The sequence below is a fragment of the Argentina silus genome, assembly GCF_951799395.1.
Source record: "Argentina silus genome assembly, chromosome: 13".
Lineage (NCBI taxonomy): Eukaryota > Metazoa > Chordata > Actinopteri > Argentiniformes > Argentinidae > Argentina > Argentina silus.
The window spans coordinates 7184324-7198963 of NC_139667.1; the positions used below are offsets into that span (position 1 = coordinate 7184324).

A 14640-nucleotide genomic window follows, 5' to 3' on the forward strand; every position below is an offset into this window, starting at 1 on the left:
AACAATCTAAAGGACCAAAATACTACAGTTTCAACACAATACTGTGCATTAGCCCTGCATGACCATCCATACAGTACAGTAGCAAAGTACTGCCACCTACTGACCTAGCGATGTATTATTTAAATGTTTTTAGTTTTGTAGAATTTATGAGTTCCGCAAAGTTTGCAATTTATCACTCATAAACTGTCAAAGGGATTGAACAAAAACAATCATTACGTGGTTAACTACATTAGAGCAGAATTGCGGATATCTCAAGGCTGCACATCTACTGATCGTGACAAAGAGCTGAATTTGGCAGTATATGTGTAGTAATACAACACCCCCTAGCGGCTCATGCCAATCCTGCACAAAGCTTGGGATGAGGGTGACGCTCCATCATCCTCCCTTACGTGAGAGCATCCTTTAGGTGTTGAATTGAAGAGATCCTCCCTGAGCTCCCGTGTCTACATGACTGCCGTTTAGGATCAAGAATATATTTAAAGAGAGGGGTTAAGAACCACATCATGGCGAGAAACCGAAAAGACAGAGATAGCTGGGGTGAGTTGTTATTTCAGATGATGACGAAATTGGTCCTTAAGACGCACATCATATTTCATGTGTAAAGCCTCAGCAATGCAGCTTATCAGATGTTTACAACACATGACGGAGCTGTCGCTGTTCATTGCATTGTATAAACAACCCTGTTCATTCCTATTGAATTGCTACGATGAACTCATCATAGTCCTAGCGCCGCACAGCTGATATGGCAATATATAAATCCAAACGTCTATTCATTCTGTAGGCCAGAGCGTTTGGGTGAGCAAACCCCACACCCTTTGAACATATTATAGCACAGAAGGACAACATTGCTAGGATTTTTTCATGTTGATATATGTGAATTAATAGTCAAGGCGAGGCAAGGCCTCATGCAAACAGATCGTCTTTGAAATTCAATGTCACTGGCTATTTAATTTGTTTATCGGTTGATGCGTATATCATGTCATATTTGTCTGATAAGCACACAATTATAATTGTGCGATACCATTTTTTGGTCATCATCATCATCATCATCATCATCACTCGTCCATCTCACTCAGCCTACATGAGCATTAAACATAATGCATTATGGTAACTATGAGTGGTTTAGGAGCTTGAAAAGGATAACATTCAGCAGCTCATTATCAAAGAGAGTTGAGCATTGACCTAGTTATGGAAGACTCTGAGCTATTTAGTAATTTCTGACGTCTGAAGCAGCTTTCAAGTAGGAGCAATGAGCAGCAGTTTGCATGTTGGGTGTGTTTATGTGCAGAATAGGAACAGGTCTATCAATGTATGATAGGCCTAGGTCTTTGGTCGTGCAGTGTATGATCCAGTCCAGTCCTAAGAAAAATAGAGTATCCCTCCTTAAATTATTAACTGTGTTCTACACTCTGCATTCATTTAAATGCCCAAAGTGCCCCCCCCCTCCCCCGTTAGTCTTTATGTCTTAATGTGACATACAGTGTGTTGTTTAGTCAGAAATTACTGAATTAGACCATTTTAGATTAGAGTGGTTGTGGGTGAGGAGATATCCAGAGTGTTGACAGTAAATATGTTGACTATATGCCATGTTTGCTCTTACCAAAAGCATTATTTTGTTAAGAAAGATGAGGAAATAATCATATCATGATGACTTAAGCCTCCCTTTTTCATGTAAGGATGCTAGGATTTTGCGGCCTACATCATGCCACAGGGGACAGTAGAGATAGCAGTCAGACTGAGTCACTGTCCGGAAAGCTACCCCAACGCACACGCTAATGTGAACAGATGATCAACATGAATCATTACTGGATTTAACATGCCGCTTAGCTATGTGGTGAAATCTATTGATTGTAACTGGTGGATAGGCATTATGGATTTAACAAGCTTATTTTATTGCCTTGCGGCAGGCATTGGATTTGTCTAACGATAACTAAAGGTCACTTCCTTATTCCAATTACATTCACACAAACTACAAGTAAAAACATTTTCCCTTAAACACCGGTAGTGAAAAAAATAATCTATACAGACAATCTAAGGAATGTTGGGGCACGACTCTCCTCTTCTTTCACATGATGTATACTGTACTGTATTGCATTCACATATGAACACACTCTTTTATATTAACTTTGATTCTTACAGGAAGTTTAATGAATACAGTATCCAGCTCATTCACCATTCACCATATGCAACCGCATAGCAATCTTACTGCTGGTGTCACATTAGTTTGGAATGTATGTTTGGAATGTCTTCACCTCACCATGTGAAATGATCTATTTTGTGTTTTGGGTGAAAGTCATGAAAATGTATCCTTGTTACCGCCTCTTTCCTCTCTCTCTCTCTGTGCATTGGTAATTAATTATGTATCCATGCCACCCACCCTGTGACAGGGTCCTTCACTGACAAAAGTGTTTATGATTGGAGCTCGGAGGAGGAGGAGCCAGATGGACGAGCGCGGCCCATACAGGTGCTGGTTGTCAAGGACGACCATACCTTTGAGTTGGATGAGGTTGCCTTGAGCCGCATCCTGCTGGCGGAGGAAGTCCAGGACCGGGAGGTAGTGGCCATATCTGTGGCGGGGGCGTTCCGCAAGGGCAAATCCTTTCTTATGGACTTCATGCTACGGTACATGTACAGCCAGGTGAGATGGTCTACTCTCAAAGGTCAGGCTTGGCTTCCAGATGGGCTATGGGTTCATGACCTATCCCTTTTAATCCTCAATGCTGAACTGACTCATCTGACTGTGTGTGTACCTGTATGTATTCAGGCATCTGAAGAGTGGCTGGGGGAGCCTGAGGAGCCTCTAACGGGCTTCTCCTGGAGGGGTGGGTCAGAACGGGAGACCACTGGCATTCAGATCTGGAGTGAGGTCTTCCTTGTCGACAAGCCAGATGGACGCAAGGTATAGTCTGAGCTAATCCCACAGTTTAGTCGGATGATGACCTATTATTACAGTCAACAAATGAATAACACAGTATGTTGAATACATCACTTATTTTTTCTCACCCTTCAGGTGGCTGTTCTGCTGATGGACACTCAGGGCACCTTTGACAGCCAGTCAACGCTGAGGGATTCAGCCACTGTGTTTGCACTAAGCACCATGATCAGCTCCATGCAGGTACAGCACAATTGCTTTGGCCTCTTGACTGCCACATTGGCCTCTCTTTCCAGTTACATAATGAAAGCTTGGAGAGACCTTGACAACAACAGCTCAGCTGTGCCATGTTCAGGATTACCTTTGTGAGGAAATGTTGAGGTACTAAAGGAAATAATGCATGCAGAGTGCAAATAATTTGCTGTTCAGGTTGTATGAAAATTTACATTTATATCTTGTTCCCCAGGTGTATAATATCTCACAGAATGTGCAGGAAGATGACCTTCAGCACTTGCAGGTACATAATTGCATCACAGAGGTTTTTCACAGTATAGACACTCACACAAAGTCGATGGATCACTGAAATGTTCTTCTTATAATGAATTCATTCTCCTGATTGCTTACAATACTTGATTGCTCTTTCTTATCTTCTCTGCCCTGGGGTTTGCAGCTCTTTACCGAGTATGGCAGACTAGCAATGGAAGAGACATTCCTTAAACCATTCCAGGTATGACATATTCCTTCCATGTGATTAAGGTCCATCTGTTCCAAGAGAAGGAACTATTTGCATCCCTTCTACTTTAGTAGCTTTTCAAATTTATCCTGCACTTAGAATGACTAAACCACAAGCATGTAGTACTACTGATATTCATATTATAGTTGATGAAGAGCATGGAGTAAATGAAGAGCATGCTGGTCTGGACATATACAGTAACATTTACTAATAATAACATTTATTATCAAATGTAGCAATGTAAATGTTATTACAACTGAGAACCAGGTGTGTGGTAACAATGTCTTTTTCAGTCCATGATTTTCCTAGTCCGAGACTGGAGCTTTCCCTATGAGTTTTCCTATGGACAAAAAGGGGGAATGATGTTCCTTGAGAAGAGACTGAAGGTCAGATGTCACTGATGAAAATAAAAACATCAACATGTAGTTAATTGAAACTAAAAGGCTGCTACCTGTAAGGTCACATGCTCATACTGGGTTTGTTGTGTGTGGTTGTGCTTGTGGTGCAGATCTCAGAGAACCAGCATGAGGAGCTGCAGAACGTACGTAAACACATTCACTCCTGTTTCACCAACATCTCCTGCTTCCTGATGCCCCACCCTGGCCTCAAAGTGGCCACTAATCCTAACTTTGATGGCAGACTCAAAGGTATACTTCAATCACCCACTTCAAAACACCATTACAACTAGCAACTAAAACCGTACAATAACATTGAATTAAAAGAGCAATTTCTGGTAATCAACATTTTATCTTCAAACAAAGGGTATGATTGTCTTAGGTCGGAATCCACATAATAGTAAAGATAAACATAAAGTGAATTATCAAATTGACACAATAGGACAGACAGGATGGAATTGTTCTCTACACAGTCTTTTGCCAAACATTGTCTCTATTTACCCTGTCCAGAGATTGACCGGGAGTTCATCAACAACCTGGAGGTTCTGGTCCCCTGGCTACTGAGCCCTTGTAACCTGGACGTGAAAGAGATCAATGGCAGCAACATCACTTGCAGAGGCCTGGTGGAGTACTTCAAGGTCAGAGCCATGAATTTGGTCAATAAAACCTCCAACACAGTCGAGCATTAACTGACCTTTCCTAGCACTGCATGAATGAATCCACACAATAAACTGAGGCCCTCTTCAGTCAAAAGATGTGTTTTGACCCTCTCTTCTCTTTTTTTCCAGGCATACATCAAAATATATCAGGGTGAAGAGCTGCCACACCCCAAATCCATGCTGCAGGTACATAACGTTTGTTTTCCTTTTCTTACAGCACTGCAATGATTCTTACAGCACTGGCAAATATAAAACATAATTTTCTACTCTCTCCCTAAGGCCACAGCAGAGGCCAATAACCTGGCTGCAGTAGCAGCAGCCAAGGACCTGTACAACAAGAAGATGGAGACGGTAATAAAGACATTAAAGTGTCACTTTACCAAGGAGTGGGTGTACTAGCCACAATATTTCATTTCTGTCACCCTATGTGATATAGGGTTTGATAGCTTCTCATATCCAGTCTCACCCCTATGCATGCAGGTTTGTGGGGGAGACAGGCCCTTCCTGGCCCCCAGTGAGCTGCAGGCCAGACACTCTGACATCAGGGAGGAGGCACTGCAGGTGTTCCGGGGGGTGAAGAAGATGGGAGGCGAGGAGTTCAGCCGCCGCTACCTGCAGCAGCTGGAGACAGAGATAGACGAGGTCTTCGTCCAGTATATCAAGCACAACGACTCCAAGAACATCTTCCATGCAGCCCGCACCCCAGCCACCCTCTTTGTGGTCATCTTTGTCATGTACGTGGCAGCAGGCATCACAGGCTTTGTGGGTGTGGACATCATCGCCAGTGTGTGTAACATGATCCTGGGTCTGGCTCTGATCACCCTCTGCACCTGGGCCTACATCCGTTACTCTGGGGAGTATCGCGAGCTGGGAGCTGTTATTGACCAGGTGGCTGGAGCGCTGTGGGACCAGGTAAGTCCCCCAACCCAGTTCATTCATGGCTATACGTTGTTCTTCAGCTGTTCTCATATAGATGTGTGTTTACATCAATGATTTGAGAGTCGACTCCTTAACCACAAGGATCTACACAGTCCCAGTGTGAAGTGTATGTAAAGAAGTTATAGAACATCTCAACCACTAGGTGGCAACAGCCACACAGCCTCACACACACACACACACACACACACACAAATATACTAAAAAGCAAATGATTTTATATATATATATATATATATATATATATAATGTATATAATATAATGATATTATATTATGTTTGCGTAATGTTCCTATAGTGTGTCTAAGATGTTTGTCTCTATGTGTTTGTCTCTATGTCTCTATGTCTTGCAATAGGGAAGCACAAATGAGGTGAGTGGGAAGGAGTGGTCACATGTATCAGTATCACAATAATCACCAGAGAAGAGAGTACATTAAATCCTGAGTATGTCAACAATGGTTAGATGCTCATAATTCCCTTTCTTCTGTCCAGGCTCTCTACAAGCTGTATAATGCAGCTGCCAGTCACAGGCACCTGTACCACCACGCCTTCCCTGGCCACCAGGCAGAGGAGGAGCCAGAGGAGCCTGAGAGGAGGAGGGACTGATGGGGGAACAGGACTGGAGGACTGGCCAGTGCACAGCAGGGACTTCTGGGTCACTTAAGTAGCATGATGGACAGAGAGGGGGAGGGGAAGGTGCAGGGGCATCATCACCCACTGGGCATTCTTTTAGTCTGGTTTTCGGCTGGAACAGTCCAGCGATGCATTCACTATTTTAAAGCTCAAAGTGGACAATGTAATGTCCATATAGGTCCCGCAATGGCAGAATCTCCCTTTGAATGGGCTGCTGCCATCAAACAATGGGTATCATCAATCATTGTCTCTCACTTTGAAACATTACTCAACCTGTTCTGTCCGTAAGTGAAACACTGTATTGATGTATTTGGCAGGCAAGAGGGCTAACACACTCTCTACATGCAAATTCCAATCAGCAAGGTCTATGATGTGTAAACTAACTGCTGATAAAAACAACAGATACAGTAGTTAATCTCATTTGCCATGTATGAGGGGACCTATTATTGACTTGTTTTCCATTTTTATTGATTGTCATGTTTTATCAATTTAAGTGCTGTTTCTTAGGTAAAATGTACCAGGTTTGAAGGCAAATATCTATGTTGAAATAACAGCTGTACACATTTCATCAGCATGGTACAAATGTCAGTGTCTGTCATTTTAGGCTCTCAATTTTATCTTGAGTCAGGTATATTCCTTAAAATTCAACCTGTGGCTTGTGCTTGTCCAGCACTGTTTTGAGTTTGTTTGTTTATAATGAATAGGTGCTATGTGCCAATAATGTGTCACTACGGTTCATAGCTACAGCACTGTTTCAGTCACCACAGTAATGACACTAGTTGGGGAGCGCGCAGACATCCATTAGCTATATTTGAGCTGTATATCCCCTCACATGATGTGTTTTGGGGGTTGAGGTCTAGCGATCCATAAGCAGTCACGTTAAACTTTGGTTTACACCCTATGCCACTACTGCACATGATGTTAGAGCATCACACATTTAGCCTGGAGGAGAATTCCCTGGTGAGTTTGAATGTTAATTCTGGGGTAGTCTTAAGATGTGGATCAGCAAGTAGGGTAAAGAATGCACCTTGAAATAAAAGCACTGGGTGAATAGACGTACAGTATGTGGGGAATTTTAGAGCAGCGAAAAGTTGAAAGTTTACACCATAGTTTACTATATCTAACTCTATTCATGTGAATCACTTCATAGTCTGCTTGCACAGTTTTGTAAATGCACTCTAAACAGAATTTGATGATCCTTTAATTGTGTGTGGCCTTTGGGAAACGTGGGTGGGTCGAAAATACATTTTAGTCCATTGTACAGTACAGAAGAGTGAGACCATTGTTGTTTTCCACATTGAATGTTCTAGCAAATCCATGGAACGTAGTTGTTCCGTGGCCACTGAGGAATCGGTGATAGATGTACCAGGGAGTCTGATTGGGAACAATCTTCATAGACCCCCCCCCCCTTGCATCTGAACATGCTACAGTACATGTACTTATTTATCTGTCTAAACCACTGCATGGTTAATGAGGCCACCCCCTGAAGAGCCAACTTCTGTCTCCAAAACAGCTTGCACTTGTGAACCAGTGGCTTGTGTTGTTGAGAACGCTTTGTGGGCTTGGTGGACTGTTACATTTGTAGATTGTATTGTGTTGACTTTTTGAAGCTCCATGTATATCTAAGGTTCACAGGAAATTCATTGAACATTTTTGCTTTGGAAAATAAAAACAGCTTTTTTTTTGCCATTTTGTTTCCCATGTTAATGTAACCTGAACGGTTGCTATCATGGTCACTTATCAAGCAGGTTGTCACTAGGTCTGACCAAAGACGTTTGTACGGTAACAGAGAATGGCATACAGCAGCACAGTTGTTTCTTCATGGTATTCCACAGTATGTTATGTCATTATTCACGAGGCATCATGATCACCATTTTTATTAAATGGGAGAAAAATACTCTTGTTGTGGTGTGAGCTTCAATACTCAGTGATAATTATAAAGACTGACAAAGATTTCACATATCTGCATCACTAGTATTGACTTCTTAAAGGGGCAGCTTGGGAATGGCACATCGTTTTATAAACTTTTAAATTAATGTTGTACAGTATAGCCATAGAGACTTAAACATGCCTCATGAGTTTAATTCAACTGTTTTGGGAGACTGATTTGTTATTGTTTGAATCCCAGATTGCCCCTTTAAAGACACGAAAGTGGTCTTGTTAAAAACTACATCGGCTAGGATATTGTTGGTAAGAAAAAAAAAGAAAGAAAAAACGGGCAAATCATCTCCAAACAGAATTGAATAATTTATTGATAGTTGCTTTAACAAAAGGCAATATTGGTACAAATTCAAAATAAGAAATAGAAAATGACATCCAATAAGAGGCTTGTGTGAACATATCAAGGAGTGCATAGTTGAGTTTTTAATGAAAAATACAATGGAGTCTAGTTTTAGGCCCTCTCTCATGCTTGAGAATGTGTTTTTCACAGAAGAGTTTATTGATTTTGTCCTGTATCTGCATTCCATGAGGTTAAATACAAACTAGTGACATCATCCTAAACAGATGTGTTGTAGCTATATTTTCATAGCTACAGTCTCACCAAGAACAGAGGAGAAACTATTTTAGTCCATAAAAAAATATTAGGTATTACAAAATCACATTACAAATAACCACAGATAATGCACTGCAATTGTTTTTTTATTTAAATTTTTGGCAAAGCTAACACATAGTGTGACATCTGAACCATTAGTGTTATTTAAAAATGTTTCCAGCTTATGTTTAATTATACAGACTGTAATAAGAATATTCCTGATTGACAGTAATGCCAAGAGTGCTCAGATCACTGCATCAAAGGTGATGCTTCATCCTACAACTTTAAAAGGTCTTTAAAATAAAGACATACTCCATATCAAAACTTCAAAATTCTTGTGCAAGACTATTCAAAGTTTTGGAGGATTGTCTTATATAAAGGATATGTCATTTCGAAACACAAACAATATATCACACTTTATTGTTGAATGTAAAAGGATATCTTTTCTGTTAAGGGGCTTACAAAGGCTAGAAAAGAATAAAATAACGATTACAAAAACATGTATGAAGCGATTCATATGGAAACACAAGTAAGAGGAAGCTGCCTGTCTTTCTCTCCCATTGGAAAAAATGACGGAGTAGCTATTTTACAAAACAAAAGAGCAGGCATTGTACAAGTGCTGCTCCTTTGATGAAAAGGCACAATTTCAAAATGTAATCTTATAGTCACTCATGGACATTATAACATATAAACAGGTCTTTTAGACCATTTAACCCTCAGTCTTAAAACATATTAGATTCTATACAGCAATTCTGGTCTCTGTGGACTTTTGCTGTAAGTGACTTTAATTACAAAACACATATTCCCATCTCTCTTCAGCTGTAGTACATTTTCTTTCTTTTTTTTTCTTCATTAGAGTGTGGTCACATGGTCACTCATCACTTGACCAACCATCACAGGGGGGAGGGCCTTCGTCGCTCTGTGAGCAGATGTGCATCTCGACATTTGGCTGATATATTTGGATCAAGCAAAGGCACAGATGTGTTTGGTAGAGAGGCAATAAAGAGAGGCAAATCATCGAATCAAAAAAACCCTGACCGCTCCCTACTGTAGAAACCTCAGAGGGGTGTGGCTGAGTTTCGTATAAGCAGTGAGAGAGGGCGTCCTTGAGGTCCCAGCCACAGGCTCACAGTCACACACTTCACATGTTCCCTGTGAAGTTCTTGCCGGGCTGCTGGGCGTACCACTGCTGCCGCTGTTTGCGAGCATCCACCTCGGATAGCAGGGCCTGCCGGTAGGCCTCATAGGACTTGACAATGCGCTCCAGCTCCTTCATGAAGAGCAGCTTCAGCATGCCCTGGTAAGTGTCCAGGTCCACCAGCTGGAACAGCTCCCACTTCAGGATGTGGTCATACCTGGTGAAGGAGGAAAGGAGATGATACACAATGACTATGGTGTTATCATCATTGGTGTCATCATAATCATAGATAAATTGCAAGTCACGTCACAAGCATAAATACTTATTCTGTTCATACAGATTTTGTTATCAATGAAATCTATCAAACTATGAGCCTATGCAGAGTATATGGAAGAAGGTCAGCCAGTTGCACATTACTCACTTGAGTGGTGCACGGGCATACACCTGCAGCCAGTCAGGGATCTCTGCTGTATGGTATGGGTTTGCTGGCACCAGCACAGGCTGGTTCCTGTCTATGGGCCGAGGCTGATATGTGACTGGTGGAGGCAAGGGTGGGGGCTGGTCGTAGCGAGGCACACTGGGAGGAAGGGATGTAACACACAGATGTGAGAATTGGCTGCAGTTAGGGTTAGGGGTCAAGGAGCAAACTTGCACATATCGATTTATTGTTTTCTAACTTTCTTACTTTGTTTTGGTACAAAACACGATACAAAATGTGTGTGTGTGTGTGTGTATGTTGCTGTAAAGGCATACCTAGGCGCACATGGATGGCGATACTGGGCCCTCTTGTTGATGTGATCCACATAGTACACCCCAAACTCAGCGGACTCCACTTTCTCCCAGCCAGGGGGGAGCCCTTCCCTCTCCAGGGGGTGGCTCCAGTGTGTAGTGTTGGTGTTGTGGTCAATGTAGTACTTCCTGCCACGGATGGTCCAGTCTACCGTCCAGCCACCCGGCAGGGGGAGGTCCTCTCCGGTTGGACTTGAGAGGTTTCCCAGAGACTTGGCTTGCATCCGACCAATGCCTGAGGAAAGCAAACATTTAAAAACCTTGAGGGAGAGGGAGAGATGTCTGACCAAACATATAGTAAACCAGCTGCCAGCTCACTCTGCCTCTGGGACAAAATGTTGTTTTGGGAAAAGAGCAGTTCCAGCAATGGCATAAGAAAAGCCTGTATGTCCTTTGGGGACAGACTCTGTTTATAGGGGACGGAATGTCCACCATTTAAAATGACATTCAATCTAGCCAACTGTACAAACACAGGGATGGAAGGGGACAAGTTGCATTCAAGCAATGGAACTGCGATACTGCTGATGACTTTTTAACAATACACTGACTCCTGGGAGTAGGCGGCCCACTCCCTCCGAGATTCTGACCAACCTCTCTTGAGTATTGACGAATGGTAGGAAATGGGAGAGTAACTCTACTCAGTGGACATAACAGGAAAGCAGATATCTATGCACTCAGACACAGAGCCAAAGGAGAGCACTAACCCTTAAAAATCCACCAATTTATAAGGATGAGTCAGATTGAGATAAAGGACACTGGTGCTCTAATCGTCTAGTCATGGTTGAAAGAGGCTAGATTGAGCAAGGGCCATCAACGTGCCTCACCCAAACAGTTTGCCTCAAATAATAACAGCACCCATAAAGCAAACAAAGAGAATGTGAAAATAACAGAGGATGGCAGCAAAATGGCAGCTGGAATCTGATAAATTCTGCATGAGAGTGACGGCAACAGCACAAGTGCTCTTTGCCAGCTGGTGAGTGAAGGACTGGAATGTGCAAGCGTTCCACAGAAATACACCCCCCCCCCCTCCCCTCCTCCTCCTCCTCATCTTCCCCACCCTCCCCCTGAGAGAGAAGCACTGAGCGTAGCTCAGCCTTCTCCCCGGGGACAGCTCATCCATTGCTAGAGAACAGGCCCAGAGTAAAGACATTTTTAATGTCTAGACTAGGGCTGTTTCACATAGGTCTAGCAGTGTGTGCACTTAATTTCCAACGCATTTAAAAAAAGACGGGGGGCTGCTTCCAAGTGAGCATAAAGAATTGGATCAATACATCAATGAAACATCCTGTTGCCTTCAGGACGATGGGACATATGGTGGGACGCACAACACCAAATCAAAGGACATTCTCTTGCATCTTCATCCAACGACAACATTCAAGCTGAATGCCCCAGAGGCTATAATAATCAAGCTGAATGCCCCAGAGGCTATAATAATCAAGCATGTTCTATTGAATTAGCCTTATGTATGTGATGTACATTAGACACACACAGCAGACTAAAGTAAACAGATGAGCTGCAGCAGTCTGAGGTTGAGCCATTTGACTGGGGGCGGTCTGCTAATTACTAGTTTATAGACAGAATGCACTTGTAAATACAGTACTGACAGGGAGGTTTACTGCAAAAGGGCACTACCCCTTTTGTTTGTTAAGGTTCTATCCAAACAAGGTTTTTTTCCAAACAAGACAGTTACATCACTAAAAGTCAACAAGCCATTATTGCACTGCTGATTTAACATTCCTCATTAAATATTTTGCTCAAAACTGCATAAGAAAAGTTCCTCCAACTGAATTCTACTACACAAAATGAAGCATTTCGTGGCCCAATATCGGCAAAGTCAAAATCACAAGGGAAACTGATTAACTGGTCCAGCAATATCTAAGAGGAACACTTCTTCACTTCACTTCACTTTACCTGCAGGCGGTCTGCTTGGGGCTGGGGGAGTATGCTGTGGTACTCTTTGGAAGTTGTGTTCATTGTGTTCATAGTATCTATAGTCCTCATGAAAGCGGTCTGGTGCACGCCTTGGCCGGCGCTGTTGCTGGTTGTCGTAGTAGGGTTCCGGAGGGTAATAGTACCGCGCAGCATCGCCATTCTCAGCCATGGGGTTCACGTCTGTGAGGAAGGACTGTGAGGAGCCTCCATACTCGTGGGGTAGGTCTCCAAGGCTGCGGGGCAGATACGGAGGTGCCGACATTCGGTGGCTCTCCCTCCGTGCCACTTCATGTGCTGGCCTCTGCACTGGGGGGCGCAGGAAGCTTTTGTTACGGGCCACCACTGGCTCAGGGTTGGCCCCCACAGGGTAGGCAGACGGCCCTGGTTCTGGCAAAGGGACCTCAGTGCGTCTGGGAATAGTGGGTCCATGACGGATGAATGAGGGCATAAGATCTGAAACCGGATGAGCAGGTGAATATTAGTGTCAACAGGTGATGATAAGTCTCCATCCTAACAGTCAATCAATCAATCAACACCATGATTCACAGAAAGATGACAGCATATTGAGCACACCTTAGTTACTGAGCATGGAAAACCAGTTACAACCATTCTATACCTGTGTTAGTCTCTAATTATGCTGGCCCTGACTACTGATTAGCTGGCTTTATATGATAAATGTATGACTACAACAGAGCTATCTACTGTAGCTAGCTAAGTAGCGAGCAAGCTAGTTGGCAACCTACCAAACCATTTATTCCTAGTTCGGCATACCATAGCTTTACCAAGTGAGAAGGTAGATCCTGACAATACGCGTGGGTATACCATTAAGTGTACACTGGCAATCAAGCTCAAAGTTGGTTGAGGATGATCTGCTAGCTAAACTTAACTAGCACTTAGTAAGTGACTTACTTCTCAGGAGTGGTGATGTCTCCTTCTTCACATATTTCCCGTGTACCTCGGCTGGTTTCGACGCTTCGTTTTTACTTTTCTTTCTCGAGAGCATAACTCAAACAGAGGAGACATCAATGCAATGTCAGAAACTCATGGAAAGTTTCCTGAAATTCGCGACTGTCCCTTTCAATTCGCAGCGGATGGATAGTGTACATTTTAGCCAATTATACACTTGATAGCCGAGCTAACTTAGCTGACTTGATTAGCTAGTTGGAGCTAGCAACGTAGCTACTTGTTGCTTTTCTGCCCTGCCTGGACAAAAACAGTAGCAGCTTGCCAAAGCTGGCTAACTATTGCTTCCACTGACGAAATCCAGCAAGTAATGCTGAAGCAGATATTTCTTTAACCAAAAACAGTTCTCTAATGCCAGGAAGTTTGCTAGCTAAGTAGCTGCTAGTAGAAGTCAAAGCTGTTTTTCCATTGAGTGCGTATCCAGCGCTGCCCATGTCATCACCCCACTTCAGGCTACTCAGCTCAACCAACGCCTCCTCAACTCATTCCAACCCGCGGAGGGTTGTGGGAATGATGATGTTCTCTGCACATCAGTGGTCCCTAGGGCCATCCCATGGATGCTTAAAAATATCCCACTTGAGACTGGGCTGTCATTCAAAAGTCAGAATAAACAGAATCCGGACTCATGGGATGTTTTGGATGGAGAGGCAATTCCGTTTATACTCTTCTTCCTGTCCTTTCTGTGACATTAAAGATCAGAGGCCCCTCTGTGGCTTGTGCGCATGATCATAGGACCCTCAAATAAACATTACATACCAGGATTCACACTTGAATCAGGGTGCAGGGGTATGGAGAGGTCAGGTCACCAGGCAGGCTCCAATGATTCAAATACATTATAGTCTCATGAAGAAATGCCTTTTGATTCCCGAGCAAATCTGTCATACTTTGCCGAACATGATGACAATACTATGTTTCTTTGTGTTCTTGTTGTTGTAATACCTGCATACAATAATCAATTTGCATTAAAACAAAATCAACAGTAGAAATTGTGCTGAAGCATGTCATGGTGGGGATTCACAAACAAACCAACACATTCCCTGTATTGACCATTAATTTT

At 42.9% G+C, this 14640-nt stretch overlaps 2 protein-coding genes across 3 annotated transcripts; one reads left to right on the top strand and one right to left on the bottom strand.

The window, feature by feature from the left end:
• Window positions 1-503: 503 nt before the first annotated feature.
• atl1 (atlastin GTPase 1) lies at window positions 504-6568 on the top strand (the record flags this gene model as incomplete). 2 transcript variants are annotated; one of them, XM_083683803.1, is made up of 14 exons in its annotated part: window positions 504-537; window positions 2388-2638; window positions 2765-2899; window positions 3011-3115; window positions 3339-3389; window positions 3543-3599; window positions 3899-3991; window positions 4114-4252; window positions 4511-4638; window positions 4789-4845; window positions 4939-5010; window positions 5140-5571; window positions 5952-5966; window positions 6088-6568. In XM_083683803.1, the coding sequence occupies 14 exons, from the start codon at window positions 504-506 to the stop codon at window positions 6199-6201; spliced, it is 1683 nt and encodes a 560-aa protein (XP_083539929.1). In that variant the 3' UTR covers window positions 6202-6568. The 2 variants fall into 2 exon arrangements, with proteins under 2 accessions (XP_083539929.1, XP_083539930.1); XM_083683804.1 differs by lacking the exon at window positions 5952-5966.
• Window positions 6569-8456: 1888 nt separating this feature from the next.
• On the bottom strand, window positions 8457-14018 carry sav1 (salvador family WW domain containing protein 1). The gene is made up of 5 exons (XM_083682887.1): window positions 13530-14018; window positions 12600-13073; window positions 10653-10923; window positions 10321-10476; window positions 8457-10116 (listed from the first exon to the last, which is right to left on the bottom strand). The coding sequence occupies exons 1-5, from the start codon at window positions 13621-13623 to the stop codon at window positions 9903-9905; spliced, it is 1209 nt and encodes a 402-aa protein (XP_083539013.1). The 5' UTR covers window positions 13624-14018; the 3' UTR covers window positions 8457-9902.
• Window positions 14019-14640: the final 622 nt, after the last annotated feature.